Raw genomic sequence first — 20508 nt, forward strand, 5'->3', positions numbered from 1 at the left:
TGATTAATTAAATTATCTGTTCTAGAAATGGTTTGCAATAAATGGAGTAGAACTATTACGTTTACCTAAAGTTCACTTTGTATTGATTTACAGAAATGGGAAAGAAATTATCTGATACACTAGCTGCTATAGGGATGAAATTAATTTCTCTGAAATGTCTGTGACATATATTTTCACATATATATTTTTTAAATAGGAGACAAACTGCTCACTCATTCCTACTATACAATTTTTGTGGGTTTTTGGCATACTTGTTTATTTGGAGGATATTTCTTTCAGGTTGTTTTTTTTTTTTTTTTTTTTTTTCCCTATGTTCAATTGTGTGATCTGCTTTTTAAATTTGAACTTTTGGAATAAGAGACGCCTTGGGAAAAATTATGCAAGCATCAATTTTCTATTATTTATATAAAGATTGTGAAACATCAGCTGTTACTAGAGTTAACATTTTAAACATGGTGATGATTGTATGACTAATTCTTTTTAACAGGAAAGACTGTTTTGCTCCGGAATCACTTGGTGTTGTGATAGGAGGAGGGCCAAAGGCAGAGCCAAAGGAAGACAACTGCTGAGAAGCTGTCACACATTTTAAGGGCAAAATTGAAATTGAAATAGTACAAGATAAGATAATGAACTCTACATAGGTCATGGTGCAAGCATTAGTGTAAATACCCAAACTGTTGCCTTTCTAGATAACCACCCCATGTATAGTACCTAGGGGATAAAAGCAGTTACGGGAAGAAATGTGTTCTGCCGGTTGAATCATGGGAAGTTGCTGGTGTTACAGTCATAAAGCAGCAGCAAGAAAGATCTGGGTTACTTCCTCTGAGTGTGTGGGATGTGCAAGTAGACCAAGATTCACCTGTGTCACTGTGCAGAAAATCCTAGGCAGAGCCCCAGGAAGTTAGTTGTTAACTGGAGAGAGAATCTAGTTATGAACAGTAATAGAAACTTGATGCACACTTGTGAGATGACAAGAGTATACACTGAAATGACTGCTGATTTGTTATGCACACACCTTAGAACCACTCCATTGAGAGGAAAAAATACCTTTTGACATATATACCCAAATGTCAAGTGATATGAATGACTTTCCACAGAGAACAAGAATTCTTCTAGTCCTTAGTAACTTTGTATAGAGTATGATAAATGTTTAGTGTCTGCCAAATGAATCAAGAAGCATAAGGCTCAGCAGGGGAAGGATTTTCAACAAAATTTCTCTGTTAAATGAAACTCTCCTGGAAAAATAAACACAGTTTTCTCTAAGTGACCAATCTCTGGTGCCAAGAGGAGGAGAATATGATGGAGTCAAGCTTACTAGCCAAAGAACTGCTCAGAACACCTGGGAGTAGAGAACAGGGACTAACATTTCAAAGCACACAGGTTGTTTTAGCAGCAATACTAAAATGAAGCTGTGCAAATAAATCATGCTTTTTGCAGTGATTTCCAAAGCTCCTTTACAGCAATGAGAAAAAATTAAAGTCTACAAAGATATTTGTACCAAAACCAGTGTTTTAATTTAAAATCAAATATAGTTATTTAACAGCCAAGAAAACAACTTTGTCCAAAAGTCTACAAGGGTAATATTGCATACTGCACCTTAAGTCGTATGACTTCCATGCAGCGATTGTCCTTGTTTCTTACATTCTTTTCCCACAGGAGATTCTGTATCAAGTGAAATATTTTAATAAGACCAAGCATTGCTAATAATAACAACTATGCAACAAACAGCTGATCAATCATTAATCAGTTAAAAACTGTATTCACCTGAATAAATATATTTAGACTGTCTTCCTTCGCGTTTCCTGGTACTTCAAATGTGATTGTAACAATACTCTGTAAATCAACAGAAATAACAATTTTATAGTAATATCAAATTTATTTTAAAATATAATCCATTTTAAGATGAAAAGTAAGGAACATATTGGGAATTTTATGTTGCCTTATAAATATGTTAATTATATTTTTCTTACTATAAGTGCTGATTTTTGGAATTAGCAACTCCTTTTATATTCTGCAGAGTTAATCAATAGTTTAGTATTTACACAAAAACCTCTCATGAAAGGACAGTCATTATTTAATTCCTGCTCTTTAGGACTCTCATGAAAGAAGGAATGTTAACATACATTGTGGACCAAGTCCTGAGCTAGGCTCTTTTGCCTGTGTCATCTTGTTTCCTCTTTCCATTTACTCTTCACAGTGATACTGGTGAGTTAAAGATAAATAGTTTCCTTTTCATAAATTGGGTAAGATGAAGTTCAGAAAAATAAACTATCCAGAGCCAAGGTACTTACTGCTCAAAAGTGAAAGTGTGACACTGATCTCATGGAAAAATAAGTACAAAGGAAAAGTTCATTTTCTCTCTAACTGAATAAGCAAGGGCTGAGTGGAAAAGAGATTGTAGAGATGAAAATGACATTTTTGGCTTAGAATGTTGATAACATTATGTACAGAATATAGACTCTTGAGATGTATATTTTCTCCTGATCTTGACAAATCTCTGTCTACAGAACCAGAAGTTTAAGATTTCCTCTAACAGATAACAAAATTCAAACTCCTTTTTGCCAATATAACCCAAAACTTCAAATTTAGTGACAAAAAAATTGCATAAAGGCTAAGCATAATGATAAAAATATGAACTTCACCTTGCATAATAAGATATTCAAGCCAAACTCAAATAGCTTAAAACAGGCTTTGCATAACTTCCTAGAACTGTTTATCTGGCCCAGCATTTTTACTCATCATCAGAAAATCATATAGGAATAGTAGAAAACATGAAAATATCAAGAACTGTTTTTTAATCCAAACTTAGTGAACAGCTTAAAGTATTAAAGACTAATTTAAGCACAAAGGCAGGGACATCTAGTTTCCACTCTTGTCAGTAATAGAAAAGTAGAATGTGCTTTCTTGCTTAAACAGGAGACATACAAGTCAACTTTTTAAGAAAAAAGTTTCAAGTTGGACTTTAAAACATGAAACAATTAAAAAAGACTTAGAGGAGTCCACAGTAATCCACAGGAAATACATTCCAAGACCACTGGTATACATGCCTGAAATCGCAGATAGTACTGGGCCACAAATTTAATGCCCTTTCCATCTTAAAAAAGCATTTGTCATGTACTATGGTTATAGCTTTTGTAGTATAAGATGTGACAGTAAAACTGGCACAAATTTCTTTTTCCTTCTTCATAATTTCACCCACAGATTCATTCTTAGCACAGATCTTAGCAACTTCATCATATAATTTTTTTTTCTTTCCTTATGAGAACTTTCACCTTATTGCTAAATGGAAGCACCTTACAGCTTCTTTGTCATATCCAAATTGTCAACATCACTACTCTTGTGCTCTGGGGCCATTATTAAGTAAATAAGCACTATGATACTGTGACAGCTGATCTGACAACTAAGATACCAAGAAGTGACTAATGAGCACTCAACAGAGTGGATATGCTGGACAATGGGATGATTCACATCCCATGCAGGCCATAGCTGGATGGTGACAGATTTCATGCAATTTCATTTAATTGCATGCAATTTAAAGTTGCTGAACTGTTTATTTCTGGAAATTTCCATTAAATATTTTTGGACTGCAACTAAACATAGGTAACTGAAACTATGGAAAACAAAACAATGGATTATGATGGGGGGGAGTCTACTATACTTTTCAGATAACTAAAAGGTAGTAACAAATGTCAATCAATAAGTGAATATAGAAAACGTGGTATCTACATACAATGGAATATTATTTGGCCTCAAAAAAGAAAAGAATTGTCATATGCAACAATATGGATGAATCTTGCAAATATTATGCTAAGTAAACTAAGCATGATTCTACTTTTATCAAGTGTCTAAAACAGTCCAAACCCATAGAAATTAGAAAATACAATAGTGGTTACCAGGTAATGGGAGGGCAATGAAATGAGGAGCTGCTATTCAATGAGTTACAGTCATATAAAATGAATAAGTTCTAGAGGTATGCTGTATAATACTGTACATACAGGTAATTACATTGTATAATATACTTGAAATTTTGTTAAATAAGTAGATCTCAGGCAAAGTGTTTTTTTAAGCATAGTAATAAAAATACTTTAAAAAAAATCTTAATAAATAGACTATGTTTTTAAACTATTGGTTTTCTATATAATTTAAAGTAATACTATTACACTTAAGCAAAATGACATTTTCTTTCCTCATTTAAAGAAATCACTACAAATACTTACATTTCCATATTAAAATATGAGCAAACCAAAATATATTGCAAAAGATTGCCAAATGAAGCACAATTTGTCAGTTTCAAAAGATAGTAATTAAGTCTTCAAAGTTTTATGATGTATTTTATTCAAGTTGGATAACTCAGCTGTTAATATTGAGATTGTCTCAATTTAGGATTCAATACAGTCTTAACTTATTATTAAAGATTTTATGATGATATTTTTCTTTTATAGGTTAGAGATATGACTAATATTTCAGGGGGTACAATTAACTCCAGTGTGAAACAAAAAAGATTTTTAAAATTAAGATGATACATAGTGGTGCTCAAGGAGGGCAATCTATATTTTGGAACTATGGTTTTCTAAATCAGTAGACTCTTCTCATATTAGAAAATTCTTAGCAAGACGAAATCCATAAATTCCCAGTGCTATCTGATGAGAGTCAAAACTCAGAATTCATAATTGCCTCTAATAATAAACTAAACATAGATTGTCACTTGGGGTTTCTGGCCTACCTTCCCACCCTTCAACCCCCAGGTCCTCCTTATGTGAGCAAATAAGGAAATCATGAGGGGGAAAAAACAGAGAACTACATTAAATATTACTCAGGGATAAAACTTCAATAACCCATGCATAGATTATTCTAGGAATTCTAACTTCAGACTTTTTTTAGCTTATTTTTATTTTGAACCTAAAATTAAGTCTCCTTTTCCTATGTCTGGAGACATGAAAGCAGGTAAGTGAGGTAATAATTCAGAAAACTAAAACCTACAAAAGGAAATGACTCAAAAATAAGATTTAAGAATAACTTATGTTTGCTCATTTCATCTTTCTTTTTTTTTAATCCACCAGGGTATTTCTCAGTTTTTTACTCTTTTGCAAATAATCCACAGTATGTAATAAACTTATACATGTTTTCTTCATCTGGAAAACAATCCACTGATGTGCTTAAACTCAACATCTACATTTCCACACTCCAGCTGCTGTCCCTTTTTGCCTGGGTATGACATTATACTATGATGTTCTGCCACTCTTCATCAAACCTCATACACACACAAAAAAATATCCAGGTTTATCCATTTCTTTAAGCTTTCATTATGAAGGCTTCCATGGCATATAAATTTAATAAAATGATGGGTTTTCTTTTGTTAATCCATCTTCTGTTATTATTAGGACCTCAGCCGTGAACTTAGTGATGGATAAAGAAGAGAGGGATTTCTTTCTCTATACCTCAGATACACTAACAAAATGACACTGTTCATATCTTCAAATCACATAGCCCTTTTTCTGCAATATTATATTTTGCCCTATGTTTACATACTTAAAGGAGGAAAGAGCTTCAGATTCTTCTGTAGAGTTTTTTATAAAAATAGCTGGGCAAGTGGCACATGCCTATAACCCTAGCTACTTGGGAGGCTGAGAATGGAGGACTACAACAAACTTGAGGCCAGCCTGTGCAGCTGTCATAAAATAAAATAAAAGGTCTAGAGATGTAGCTCAGTGGTAGAGCACCCTGGGCTCAATCCCCATTACTACAGAATAATAAAAGAGAGCTTTTATAAAAAATAGACATGCCCTATTTCCTGGTGAAATGACATAATGTCTGGGATTTTCTTTAATACACTCCAGCAGGGGGATGAGTACATACAGGTTCGCTATGTATTTCTGCTTCTATGTTATGTCTGAAAACAGCCATATATACTTTTAAAATTCCATATATATTTTTTAAATTCCCACAAAAAAATACTGGGAGGATAGATTAAATAAAATTGGCAATATACTAACAGTATTTAAACTGGATGATGCATACATGGGGTCCATTTTACTATTCTTTCTACTTTTGTGTACCAAATAGAAAAATTTTGTAATAAAATGTTTAAAATACATATTAATATGCATATCTAAGTCCTATTCCTAAAAATCTGAGGAGCAGAAACTATTAAGTATGTTTAAATTATTTTTAAAGCTCTATAAGTGATTTTGAATACCTACATTTGAGAATCACTGATTTTCATTCTTTTAACAAATAATTCACTGAGTACCTCCTTCACACCAAGTCCCGTGCTAAGCAATGAAGAATTTATATTTAATGAATTTATATAGACTATTTCAACCTACACTACAAGGCATGATAAATGCCAGCATGGGGTACCATCAAGATACTATGGGTGTAGATATTAGCCATTATAAAGGTTTATGTAAGTAAGTACTTTCTTCATTTTTAAATTCCTTATGATTTCTAGTATGATGTCCTTCATTCACAAGCTCAAGAAGAATGTGTTTCAAGTTCATCTTTATGATTTTTATCATAAACGGTCAATATTTCCCAAAAATTTCACTAGCAAGGACTTGTACATCTTTTAGTCATTCATTTTAAAGATGTTTCTCCTAGGAATAACTTAAGATAAACAACACAAAGAAAGGTGCCACAAGCATGATGGTATAGCTCCACATAAACATAGCAAAAATACAGACAAATGAACTAGAGGCTGCTGTTAACTTGGCCCTACGGAAACTGAAAATGACTCAACTGAGCAATCACTGCCAGACAGAAGAGGGAACACTGCAGTGTGCTGTTCACTCACACAGCCTCTGGGTGGGTGTGGGTATGGGTGTTAAATGGAATGAGGAATTATTCTAAAGCTCTACCATCTATGATCTGCTTTAAAAAAAACATGAATACAGTGAAAATATATATAAGGTTTATTTCTAACATCTTAAATATCCACATCAAGGATTAGAATTTTAGATCATGAAAAATACCTTACAGAGTTCAAATTTAAAGGGCTACCTAAAGGTGAAAATCAAAGTCAACTTTGTTTAAATAAGCCTTGCTTATACAAGATTTTTACTTAATCAGTTATTTCAAAATAGTTAAAAACAGACTGTAGATAAAGCCCTCAGGATGCTTTAAAGGAGAAATTTCCATCCTAAGAGAGAAAAACATACTGTGACAAAAGAGAAGCCAGAAAGTTGGATGTCCTAAGATTCTAAACAACAATGGTTTGATGAATTCCTGTTAATGTGTTAAAAGCTGGATTAGACAATTTCAAAAGCATTCAAAATTCTGAAAATTATCAACACAGTTCAAAAATACCATTTTAGAAAGAGGATAATAAAAAAATTTTAAACATGGCCAACTAAGTGAAAGAGACACTTAAGATTTTTTTTACCTGATCAAGGTGAGATTGTGTGGCTGACACATGTTGAAGTTTTTTCTGCAAACTAAGAATAAATGATTGTAAGTTCAGAGATCAATATGTTTCTGATTTGACCTTATACATTACTCAGAGAAACAAAGCCAAATAAGGAAGAGATTTACCATAATTGAATCTATTCCACAGTTTCAATTTTGCATATTATTCACTTATTTTAGTAGATAAAAGTGAAAAAAGTTGTTTGTTTTCCCGTGGTGCTGGGGGATGGAACCCAGGGCACCTCACAACAAGGTAGGCAAGCACTCTACCCCAGAGCCAGAATAGACAGTCTTTAATAATTACCTTATATGTACATATATCCACACACATAAACAAACACATAATAAAGACTGAATTTTCAGCAACACTCTTTTGGGTGTTAAATATGTCAGTACATTTCTTAATACGTCCTATTTGAGCTTAGGCAAATATAAGTAACAGTTTTATACTGTTCAAAGTTCCTTAATTTTCCCTATGCTTTGTTATCTGAAAACAATGCTGACAGCTAAAGAAAGAAAGGTAAATTTTTCCTTATCAAAATTTTCCCATAGGAACAACTTAAGATAAACAACACATACATATACAAATACATATCAATTTATTTAAAAACAAGACGTATCCATAAATACAAACCTATACACAGTTACTGGTCAAGAGAAAATAAGATCAGAATCTTAAGAATGCATTGTCCCAATATGAAGAGTCAGAAGATCAATATGGCATAACAAATTACAACCATAACAACTGTAGCATACATTTAGAGACTGATGGGGACAGGATGGAGGAGGGACTTAAAACCTTGCAGACATTTTGCCTCCAAGAACAGCAAGGAGTAAATTAGTAACAGCAAGTTTAGGAAAGAGAAAGAGCTTATAGGAACTACTGGAGGGAATAAGTCTCATTGGGGGGTCTCACTAGGAAAAGTGTCAAATTAAATCCTTCCCAGCTGGTTGTTCAGGAAAGGATTCTCCTGGTTAGCAGCTAAACACAAAGAAAAGTTCTACAAAGTCCTTACCTCTAGTGGTGGGATCACATTAAATAGTTACTTCTTTAAGTGTCCCTAAAGCACTATAATTCTCTTATAAGTGTAGAATGAGGTTAGAAAACCATTGAAAACTCATGTTTTTCATACATCCAATATTTAATGTTTTTGGACAATGCATACAATTTCATATGCAAGCAAAACATCAAAAATTTAACAATGAACATGTTTCAGTTTCTAGTAAGTCTCAGAATTTTGGATCCTTAATTTGTTCTCTATAATAAAAACAAAGGAAAATGTGCTCTGGTCTATTAGATAAGTGAGTTACCAAAAATTCATGAAGTTCGTGAATCAGAATCCCCATTTTGCATGTTTACTAATAATCTTGTAACGATTTCTGACTCTATACTAATAAAAGTGTATAAATTTAAAATGGTTTGGTGCTCTATATGTAAACCATTTTGTTCTGTAAAAAACAGTTAATTTAGTTCTTTTCATAGTTAGATGGAATAAGCAAATTTTCTATTCCTTTCTTTTTTTTTATTTTTGCTGGTGCTGGGGATAGAACCCAGGGCCTTGTGCATGCAAGGCAAGCACTAAACCAACTGAGCTATATCCCCAGTCCCACAACTTTTCTATTTCTCTAGGTAAAAATACAGATTAATATCAACAACTAAATGCTTTAAAGAAAATACCTCTAAGTACAGCAAATTATAGCAAGACATGAGTAGAAATGAAAAACAAAAAATGATAGTTCAAATAGCAAAACAGGAAATAATTTCACATTATAGTCCTTTTCTTAGGAACAAACTACTAAGGAATAAAATACATAAAAGAAAAAATAGTAATTTCAATCAAGAAGTATTTTAGTGTTTGATATTAAATGACAACTTGCAAGCTCTTAGGCTCAACAAAGAAAAATTAGTTTAAGAAAGGCAAACTTAAGCCAGCATGGTAGTGCATGCCTCTAATCTCAGTGACTCAGAAGGCTCAGCAGGATTGGTTGTGGGTTCAAGGACAACCTCAGCATTTTATTGATACCCTCCACAATCTAGCAAACCACTGTCTTAAAAAACAAAAAAATAAAAAGGAATGAGTATATAGCTGATTGATAAAGGTACACTTAGGTTCAATACCTAGTATTTAGAAGAAAAAAAAAAGGAAAAATGAGGCAAACTTAAAACAATATTATTTCATTTCCCCAAATAAAAACACTTCTAAATATTACAAGATCTGTAACCAGGGCTGGGGATGTGGCTCAAGTGGTAATGCGCTTGCCTGACATGCGTGGGTTCGATCCTCAGCACCACATAAAAAAATAAATAAATAAGTAAAAATAAAGATGTTGTGTCCACCGAACTCTGAAAAATAAATATTAAAAAATTCTCTCTCTTAAAAAAAAAAAAAAAGATCTGTAACCACCAAAACAGCCCGTGGTCTCAAATAAAATAATACAGTTCTAAGCCAGATGTGAAGGGTAAGAAAAAAGGAACATGGCCCACTGCTGAAATGTCATTAAATATTCATGTGTAATGTACACTAGTTCTGGAATAAAAAGAAGAAAAGTAATGGACCTGAAAAATAAAAACCTAGGATGGGCTAGGCTTCTGTCCATTTCAGAAATGGGTAGCAAAAGACAAAATTATCTAATTAGGAGACAGCCTCAGCCAGTCATCTCCCTAGTAAAGCCAGAACTAAGAAAACACCATTTTGTAATGACTAAACTAAATTTAGCTTAGGGCCATAATCATTGAATGGGGGGAAGGTGGGTTTTATTTCTAAATTAGAAACACAAAGGCTTTGTATGGAAAAAAAATCAATAAATTCTGAATGATTGTATACTCAATCATTATTGAGCAAAAAAGATACTAAGTACCTGATGAAAATGGCTCACAGCACTAAAGGAACATATTAGAACTTTGTACAGGAGTGTCTTGAAAGGACATAATTATATGTCCTATAAAACAACAAGGTGCCAGATGTGCTGGCCACAGCTATAATCCCAGTGACTTGGGAGGCTAAGGTGTGAGAATAACAAGTTCGAGGCTAACCTTGGCAATTTAGCAATTGCTCATATGTAATTTAAATATACCAAACTTTCCTACCTTTCTACTAACTGGAACCAAAAAGTAGATGTGGATTTCGTCTAGGTACCTGGAAATGTCTGTACTTTTAACCTGTTATTCAGTTACTCTTAAAAATCCAACAGTAAAAGATATAGATGAAATAAATAGCTCTCAAATGATAAGCTGACATTTACAATGACTAGTTCTAGTCTTGACTTCTAGAGTGACAAGTTCATCTCTTTGACTTTCAGTTTTCAAACTGAGGAAGAGATAAATGCCCTGCCTGTCTCACACTTCCAGGTGCCAAAACTACTCTATTTTTTTAACCACACTAAATGTGAATCTAAATTCTCTAATGCATAAGGGTAAAGAGATCCAATAAAATATTATCATACTCTAATATCCAACTGCTTTAGATGCTACTTTCAAAATATGAGTAAGACAGGGTGAAAAAAAAAAAAAACAGTTGAAAATAAAACTGGTTTTAAAGCCATGGGTGTTAAAATTACATATACATGAATTGGAATTTGAGTCACAACTAGAGACTATGCACCACGCCTAACTGTAAGCAAAACCGCCTCACTAATTCAAAATACCTAAAGAGCTGTACATTTTGTGATCTTATATGACATATACAGGGACTTAAAAAGATATTGGGGCTGGGGATGTGGCTCAAGCGGTAGTGCGCTCGCCTGGCATGTGTGCGGCCCGGGGTTTGATCCTCAGCACTACATACAAATAAAAAGATGTTGTGTCCACCGAAAACTAAAAAATAAATATTAAAATTCTCTCTCTCTCTCTCTCTCTCTCTCTCTTTAAAAAAAAAAAAGATATTCATTGCAAGCATTATTCACGAAGCTAAGATGTGAAAACAATCTAAATGCTCATCAAGGATGAATGGATAAGGTAAATGTGGTACATACATTAAATGAGATATTATTCAGGCTTAAAAATTAAGAAGAAAATCTTGCCGTTTGTGACAACGTGGATTAACCTTGAGGACATTATGCTAAATGAAATAAATTAGACAATGAAAGCCAAATACTGCATGATTCCACTTACAACAGGTAGGTAAAACAGTAAGATCCATAGAAACAGAGTTTAGAATAGTGATTGCCAGGGTGTAGAGGGAGAGGGCCTCACACATGCTAGGCAAGCGCTCTACCACTGAGCTACACCTCCAGACCAGGTGCTGTTATTAATGAGTATAAAGTTCCAGTAAGTTCTAGAGATATGCCTTACATCGTTATAGAGAACAATACTGTATTGTATACTTAAAAATTTGCTAGAAGGGTAGACCTCATGCTGTATGTTCTTACCACAATTTAAAAAATACTAATGTTCAAAAACAAACAATTTTTCTTCCCTCCCTTATCAGAAAGATTTCTCCCATAAAGCTGACCCATCACTAAAGCAAAGGGAAATGTTTGTATGAACACCCAAGCTAAAATTTTCTGTGTATATCATGTATTTTCCCAAAGAAAGAACATTACAATGGTTGGCATAGAAATATTAACAGTGACTCTCTAAGGTTCACCATCATTTACACTTTAATTTCATAGGAAAATGCATTGTGATTTCCAAACAACCAATTAATAACACTTTCAAGTACATAATTCATTAACAATGATCATATAGAGCTGGATATGGTGGCACATGTCTATAAATTCTGCAACATGGGAGGCTGAGGCAGGAGGATCATAAGTTGGAGGATCATAAGTTGGAGGGAAGGCTGGGCAACTTGGCAACTGGGCCTCAAAATTAAATTTTTAAAAAATGGTTGGGAGGAAACTTAGTAGTGGTACACTTGCCTAGCATGTGTGAGGGACTGTATTCAATCCCCAAAAAAACAAACACACACCCATATACTCACACTCACACACAGAATGATCTTATATGCCAAAGGAATGACAGAAAGTTTAAATCAATATAAATAATCCCTATAACTGTGGAATAAATGGAAATTACATTTTAAAAATGACCAAATTATCGAAAACATACCTTATTCCAGAGAGACTATCAAAGGCATGAAGATCTAATACATTAGAGAGATCAACTCTAAAAGGACAAAAATCCACATGAATAATTGAAAATTCTGTGAAATATATCAATTAACCAAGAAAAATATCTCTGAGACTCTTATCAAAATATATAAGCATAAGGATTAACCAGTATATCATAAGGAAATGCATATAAATGACAGACAAGTTGTAAAAAAGCTTCCTGTATAAAAAAATACTTCCTATATAACATTCATAAAAGTGGGTGAATGAGCAGATCAAGGCAGAAAATTACTTGGTTATTGCTTCAACAATCTATAGTAGTTTTTTGTTGTTGTTGACTCTCAACAGTCTTTCCAATCTTGAAATATAATTTATGAGTTATTCAAATACTACACTTTCACAGCAGAAAAAGAAAAACAGTGAAGAACTGAAACTTTTCCAAGTAGCTTATTATTCCAAAGATACATGATAAATGGATGTATAGATACATTACAAATACTCTTGAAATTTCTGTATTTATTTTACTTCTCCTCCCAAGATAAAAGAGGTAATATAAAAACATTAGGAGTCAGGGGCTGGGGACACAGCAAAGTGATAAAGAATGTGCTTAGCATGCACAAGACCTAGGTTGATCCTCAGAATCAAAAAGAAAAATTTAAAAAAGAACCAATCAGCCAATGTATAAATATTAATTCACTCTAGGATTCCATTTACATGTGGGTTTGATTTCATTCATTTGTAATGGGTTTGCAGATAGAATGAAACTTCCTGTTAGTGCTCTATCTCAATGGACATTATTTCTCTTGGAATTATTTAGTGATAATTAAACCTTATTAGGAATACAGAAATTTAAATTAGATGAGAATAACATCACAATTAGTATTAGGTTCAGCTTAAAAACACAAAAGTAAATTTATAAAGATGGGTGGTTGATTTCCAATTTTAACATAAGCCCCCAAAAGAGCAGAGATCAGTAACTTCTTCATAATCAAAGTTAAAATGAAGGAAATGTCTAATGAAAATGACAAAAACACAAATTTCAAAATCAGACTCCAGGAGCTTTTCAAATGCTTATTAAATTTTTTCACAAGGAGAACAATAGTTTATTTGTCAGATTCATACTTTTTAAAATGTACAATCATAAAAGATAAAATATCTACTTTAATTTAGAACTGACCAGCTGTGCCTGCTTTGGTCCCTCTCAGAAGTCTGCACACTGTTAACTACAAACACTTTCTCTTGGCATAGAGAAACAAATCCCTATCTTATTAAAAGAATACTCCAAAGTTTTATGTTAATAGACTATAAAAACATTTTGAATTCTGGACATTCTAGAGGTGCTGAATTAGAAAAATAATCAAAAAAAGTAGTAATGTCCCATGAAGAAATTTTTGAATATCATTTTACACTGAGACCAAAGTCTGAAGATTAAACATATTTCCCTTTTCACCTTCACAGTCAGTGAATATTTATACTGACAAGTAAAAAATGAATTGACTCCTCCCACCAAGTTAATTATCTTCACCTTAGAAAACAGCTTCAAGTTCAATAAAGTTGGCACATGCAATTTTATGAATATCTAGTTGTTCTAAAAAATTACCTTCTAAATACACATTGTTCCTGTGACAATGTCTTTGAGAATATGTTATCTAGAGATAATTTTGTTTTATATCCAGATTTTTTGAAATTTCCAAAACAGACAGGATCAATAATAGGTATGTATATGCAACAAATAATACTCTATAGTGAAAACTAAAATATCAAAGACTCTCACCAAATTCTCAATGGAGAGTAAAAGAGAAAAAAAAAATGGAAGCTTCTAGATGGGACGTTAATATGAACTTTCCCAAAATGTAACACTGCCATGAAAAAATCCTTCACTCATTCAAGGCATATGACTAGAAAACTAATATCCATGGCACTGGATGCATTTATTTTCCTCCTTTGGAGATATAAACATCAGATCTTTTCCAAACCTTTTTAATAGAAAAATAAAAATAAAAAGACAATTACCGTCATTTAAAAACTAAATGGAGGAATAAAGCAAATAAAAAGAGGGGAGAAAAATTTCAAAAGCTCACTTTTCTCCTAATTTCTTTTTTTGTGGTGCTGGGGATTGAACCCAGGGCCTTGCGCATGCAAGGCAAGCACTCTACCAACTGAGCTGTAGCCCCAGCCCTCTCCTAATTTCTATAAGTACTGATTAAAGCTGCTACTTTAGGAATATTATTTAAGAGTCATCTTTTCAAACTCTAATGAGTCTCACCAACAGGGTATGACAGCTAATTCCAGATTTATGTGATGCAGATATTGTTCAAAAGCTCAGTCCTGACTCTAGCATTAAATTTCCAAATGCTTTCCCAGTGGTACCTCAAACTCAAAACCATTAATTAAATAGAATGAACTGACTTTTCCAAACTTACTTCCACCACCACCCCATCCAAGTTAATATATTTCCTATACTTTAGAGAATAGCTCCACATTGAATTCACCTCCCAAGAGTCATACTGCTTTTAGAATACTTTACTGACTCCTTGTTGCCTACAGAAGAAAATCCAAACTGTGTATCATGCATTAAAGACTCTTTGTGGTAAGTTCTCCATCTCTTCAGTCATATACTTTTGCTTTCTGCTATATAATACCATGTGTTCTAATCTTTCTAAAATATCCGCAGGTCCCTGGAATATAAAATCTTCCATAAAAAATTTAAAAATACAAATTACAGTTAATATGGAATTAATATACCCAAATTATAGACCTATAAACATATTTTTAAAAATCCATTTTTAAAAAATCTTCCCTATGCTTGGAAAGTCTAGACCATCTGGAAAACTCTCATTAGTATTTTTCTATTTCTTCATCAGTAAGAGTTGAGCAGTGATTCCTCTAATTTCCTTTTCTTATAGGACCTATGCTTTGAATATTCCTCTTGTGATATATTAATCTTGCCTAACATGTTGCTCTTTGCTAGTTTGCTTCTGTTTTCCCCAAATCACTCATCTTGGGCAATTTTTGTCTTATCCATTGCTTAAATCCTTAACCTGCCATGAAATACCTAACAGCCAGTAGAATTTCCAATAATTTGCTGAATTGATTCACTTATTATTGAACAACTGGGTTCTGGTTTTCCTTTGTTCTGTTTGTAAATCTCTAAAGTTAACTCTGGAAAAGACAAGAATGGCACGTCATCTAACGGTGGTCCCCTTCCCCTCCGTCTCTCCCTCCCTGCCCCCCCTCTTTCTTTGTCTCTCTGTTCCAAACCCTAAACTTAATGGCACATCTTCTAACAGTCTACTTTATTAATTTATTTACTTAGTCTTTTTAGTCCCCTAAAACTATGTTTGCCTCTAAACCAACTTAAGCCAATAAGATAATGCTACACACTTATTCCTTAAATATTCAAGGTGAAACTTTTTGTACACATGCTAATAGCAGTTTTACTTCTGTCCCTGTTTGTCAAACTCAACACAATAAAGGAATTAAAATTTAAAAATTAAATGAAACAAAACTTCATAAGGAATTCTGGGAAATTTTTAATATAGACCCATGACCCAATATAAAGAATTCTATTATGGATGTCTTGTCTTATCTTCACTGAAAAGGATTCTAACCCAACTTTAACCCTCATAGTACTATTTTAGAAGATCCCTAAATTCTCAGATGCACTGGCCAATACCAGATACTGAATAAACTGAAGAAAAAACATTTTATGTACTTGTTCATTCACCCATTTAAAGTAACAATTAATTACTATATGTTTACCATTCCATAATATAGCAAATGTTAGAAACAGTAAACAAAATCATCACACAATAAACTAATTAAGAGAAACCTTTATTCATGGAACTTTCCAAACAGAAGAAAATTTAAGATGCTTATAAATATGAACTGAATACATGCTATTACAAAACTACAGCTATTTATGGATATAATTTTTAAACGTTCATTTAAGCATTATGTAGTTGTCTGCATGTCATTTCATGAAGGAAAGAAAAATTAAGAAGAAAAGAAATATAGGGTGTAACAGAAATGATTCACAGTATGAGTTACATAATCATAGTTTCTACAATGGAATTTGAACCGCAGGAAGCACATTTGGTGTATGCTTGTAGAAGACTTACACTAAGGGCATTCTTCTACTACCTCTGTCAGCAAATGAATGGCTTCTGAGAATACATTCCAAATTAATGCCCCAGCTGTTCCCATGCTTACAAACAGCTGCTGTTGTGACTGCCTAACACTTATAGTAGTCTGTCAGCACTTCTAATCTCTGCCATTGCAGACAAGCCACTCAGCAAAGGCCTCTACTGCACTTCCAAGGGAACTATTCCTCAACTAAGAACAGGGTGGTACTTGAGTTGCCAGCTGTGAGCCTCAGAGCTGCTGGCCCCAAGTTGCATGTCTCCCAACTGCTAATCATTCTCTCCAAAAAGTTGGCTTAATAAAATACCCTTGTATAGAAATTTTCTGAAATCATGATAGTATTTAATAGAAAATTAGTTCAATCCACAAAAATACATTCCATGGATGTTTTAAAAGCATATCTATTTTATAAAGAAATGCACCTCTGCATGAATAGAACAAAAAGAGAAGAATCTGAAGAAAATGGAAATCAAAATTTAATGAAGGACTATACCAGTAACCTAAAGGTAAAGATTCTACATGACATTTATTTTTGCAATTATGAAACACCAATGTGGTTTCAAAAATATTAAAAGGCCGTTTAAATACATCAAATTAAGATTCCTTGGTATACTTGTTCAGATTTCTGTACTGAATTACTTTCTTGAGTGGTTGAATGTATTATGTATTCTTCCTTATTAAACAAAAGCAGTTACATAGTGTTATCCCACTTCTGTGATCTTAGTTATAAGAAGAAAAAGTATTAACTAAATATGCCAATTAATTAATAAAGAGCATTCAATAAAAATATTTTGGGGTTCCATTTTTTTTAAAGTGCACCTATATTTCTTATATTAGAATCAAGTGAATATATACATATTACTTAATATTTACTATTAATAACTAAAGAAAGTATTTGTTGTTAGTAATAGCTTTTCAAAAGTACCTTGATCTTTGTGTTTCTAAAATTTTTCCCAGTCCATTTATTGATCTGAAATAAATAAAAAGCAAAAAAAGTAAATATTCATACTGTTGTTTTCAAAGCACACAAATCACATTATTTCTAAAACAGGAAGGAAGGAAACATAAATATAACTGCAACCAGAAAAACTGAAAGCAGAAAATAAAAGTTGCATTTTGTTATGTTTAATTATTCTTTCCCTTCAAACCCTAAATCTGTTATATTCTATTCATGCATTAAGAAAACATCATATGTAAAAATCTACTATACAACTGATAGACTAGGGATGAGTTTATGATTTACAAAAAACCATTCACTTCAGAAAAAAATGATTCATAAATAATAATTCTAGCAAACTCTCAATATTTTTAGTGATAGCATTTTTCCCCAGGCACAACATCATGGAAATGGCTATATACACACTAAAAGGATGGTATATGACTCTCTTTGTATGACACCAAAAATTACTTGTTAATTTCTTTTCAATACATTGAACAATCTATTTATCTTTATATCATCAATTCCATAGTCTTTAGGGTTACTTGCCCAAGATATGTGGTACTTCTTCAAGCTTATTCTCAAGGGTAAGGCTTCCTGCATAGGGTGATTCTGAGGCAAGTCTCCACACTACTTCTTTCAATTATTTACAAAATTCTTCATCTTCTCTTTTGAATATATTCTATAACCTGATAGTCATTTCTCCCAAAGCATGTTTAACTTATTTCCTCAAATCTGATTTTGAGTCAGGCACAAGTCTCATGTACAACAGAGGGTAAAAAAAAAAAAAAAAAAAGCCCCCCAAAAGGCCTGAAATTTATCAAACTGTTTTTTCCAAATTCTTTTCTGGTACTGTTGTAATGTACAGACTGGCAAAAACAAACAAACAAAAAAAACCTGGCTAATCATTAATAATGCCAGTGCTAGAGACCCAGCTTAGATATAAAAGCTAGGTGATATTAATTACTCCTTTTATGGCAAAAATGTTTGCCAAAGAGATGATATTCTTCTGAGTAAAATTTAAAGATATGACTATTAATAAGAACAAATATAAAGAAAAGTATGAATTTCCTTTTTCTCCAGTCACTATTCATTATAAACAATCCCTTGATGAATCTTACATTTATTGATTCAATTTATAACATATACTATATCAACTAGCACAATAGATTCAGAAGTTGTAAATACTAGGAGGCTGCGTCTGTCTCCCACTCTCACAGCCACTGCAGTACACTGAGCTCCATAGAGACAGCACCAGGGCAAGTGAGAGCTGGAGAGGCACTAGGCAATTCTGTGCCTTGCTGAGGAAAAACAATTAAACATGGGCAAAGGAGATCCTAAGAAGCCAAGAGGTGAAATGTCATCATATGCATTCTTTGTGCCAAGTTGCCAGGAGGAGCACAAGAAGAAGCACCCAGATGCTTCAGTCAACTACTTAGAGTTGTTCAAGAAGTGCTCAGGTGGAAGACCACTTCTGGTAAAGAGAAAGGAAAATCTGAAGACACAGCAAAAGCAGACCAGGCCCCTTATGAAAGAGAAATGAAAAACTATATACCTCCTAAAGGGGAAACAAAAAGAATATCAAGGATCCCAATGCACCCAAGAGGCCTCCAATGGCCTTCTTGTTCTGAGTATCGCCCAAATCAAAGAACAACATCCTGGCCGATCCATTGGTGATATTGAAAGAAACTGAGAAAGATTGGAATAACACTGCTCCAATGATAAACAGCCTTATGAAAAGAAAGCTGCTAAGCTGAAGGAAAAATATAAAAAGAATATTGCTGCCTATAACGGAAAACCTGATACAGCAAAAAAGGGAGTTGTCAAGGCTAAAAAAAAGCAAGAAAAAGAAGAAGAAGGAAGATGAGTAAGATGAAGAGGATAAAGAGAAAGATGAATTAGATGATGATGATGAATAAGCTGGTTCTAGCAGTTTTTTAATCTTGTCTATAAAGCATTTAATCCCCTTGTACAAAACTCACTCCTTTTAAGGAAAAAAATTGAAATGTAAAAAAAAAAAAAAAAAGAAGTTATAAATACTAAGTAAGGTAATTTTTGGCCATTATGCACAAGCACTGTACCCATTAAAGATGGCCAGTAATAAAAGCTATTGAAAGTCTCCTTATAAATTACATTTACTATGTTAGATCATACAAATAAGTCAAAACAAAGTCCCTGAACTCTTTAACTTCCTTTGAAAAGCCGATCTTCCGTTTCAAAAAGAATGGCAGTCTCCACAACAGCAAAATGACTGTTGCATTATTTAATACATAATCAAATATCATTCATATCGCCTTGCTGATGCACACTTAAGACATTAAAACAAATTGGAAGATAAGGCATAGCTAATAATCACGGAAGATGATTCATGTAAAAGTGAGACCACCAGAGTTAGGGACACTTGATAAAAAGGACATAACTGGAGAGGGAGAGAGAAAATAGGTTCTATTGAATAGATAAAATTGCTGAGAGAGAAGATGAAGGTCTCTGAAATTGGCAAAGCAAGAAAAACATTATGAACAATGCAGGGATTTGGCAAGGCCCATTCACAGAAAAGTAAATTAACAATCTTGGGTAAAGTCAGGGGGACTTGATGTTAGGAAGGAGTAAAAGAGAAGACAGGAAAAGAAGAATGGAGTCAGAGGATCCTGAATATCAATCTGTGAATTCTGAACTATTTTCTGCAAATAATGGAGAATAATTTTATATATTTCTATTATATAGCAATCTATTGGCCAACAATATATGAGATTTCTTAATGTCCTTGAAGCAGGTCAACCTTGAACTTTAAGTATCTACAGGGCAATAGTCATAGTAAAGATACTTTGTATATTGTATTTGGGGTACTTAAAAGATTTATAATTTCTGCCTTATATTCTTCTTTGGACTTTAAATTTAAAATAAAAATTATTCACATTAATCAGATACCATGTGATGTTCTGATGCATGCATATATTGTGTAAGACTTAAAC

The 20508-nt window shown here is 33.0% G+C and overlaps 1 protein-coding gene across 1 annotated transcript in view; it reads right to left on the reverse strand.

Moving 5' to 3' along the window:
• Zng1a (Zn regulated GTPase metalloprotein activator 1A) overlaps nucleotides 1–20508 on the reverse strand; it is a 42280-nt gene that overhangs the window by 1597 nt on the left and 20175 nt on the right. Inside the window, exons 9-13 of the mRNA XM_027940140.2 lie at nucleotides 17525–17569; nucleotides 12455–12511; nucleotides 7382–7433; nucleotides 1765–1833; nucleotides 1597–1662 (exon numbers count right to left, since the gene is read on the reverse strand). Of these exons, the coding sequence (XP_027795941.1) occupies nucleotides 1597–1662; nucleotides 1765–1833; nucleotides 7382–7433; nucleotides 12455–12511; nucleotides 17525–17569 (289 nt within the window). The remainder of the gene's footprint in view (nucleotides 1–1596; nucleotides 1663–1764; nucleotides 1834–7381; nucleotides 7434–12454; nucleotides 12512–17524; nucleotides 17570–20508) is intronic.

Source organism: Marmota flaviventris, chromosome 13, assembly GCF_047511675.1.
Source record: "Marmota flaviventris isolate mMarFla1 chromosome 13, mMarFla1.hap1, whole genome shotgun sequence".
NCBI lineage: Eukaryota > Metazoa > Chordata > Mammalia > Rodentia > Sciuridae > Marmota > Marmota flaviventris.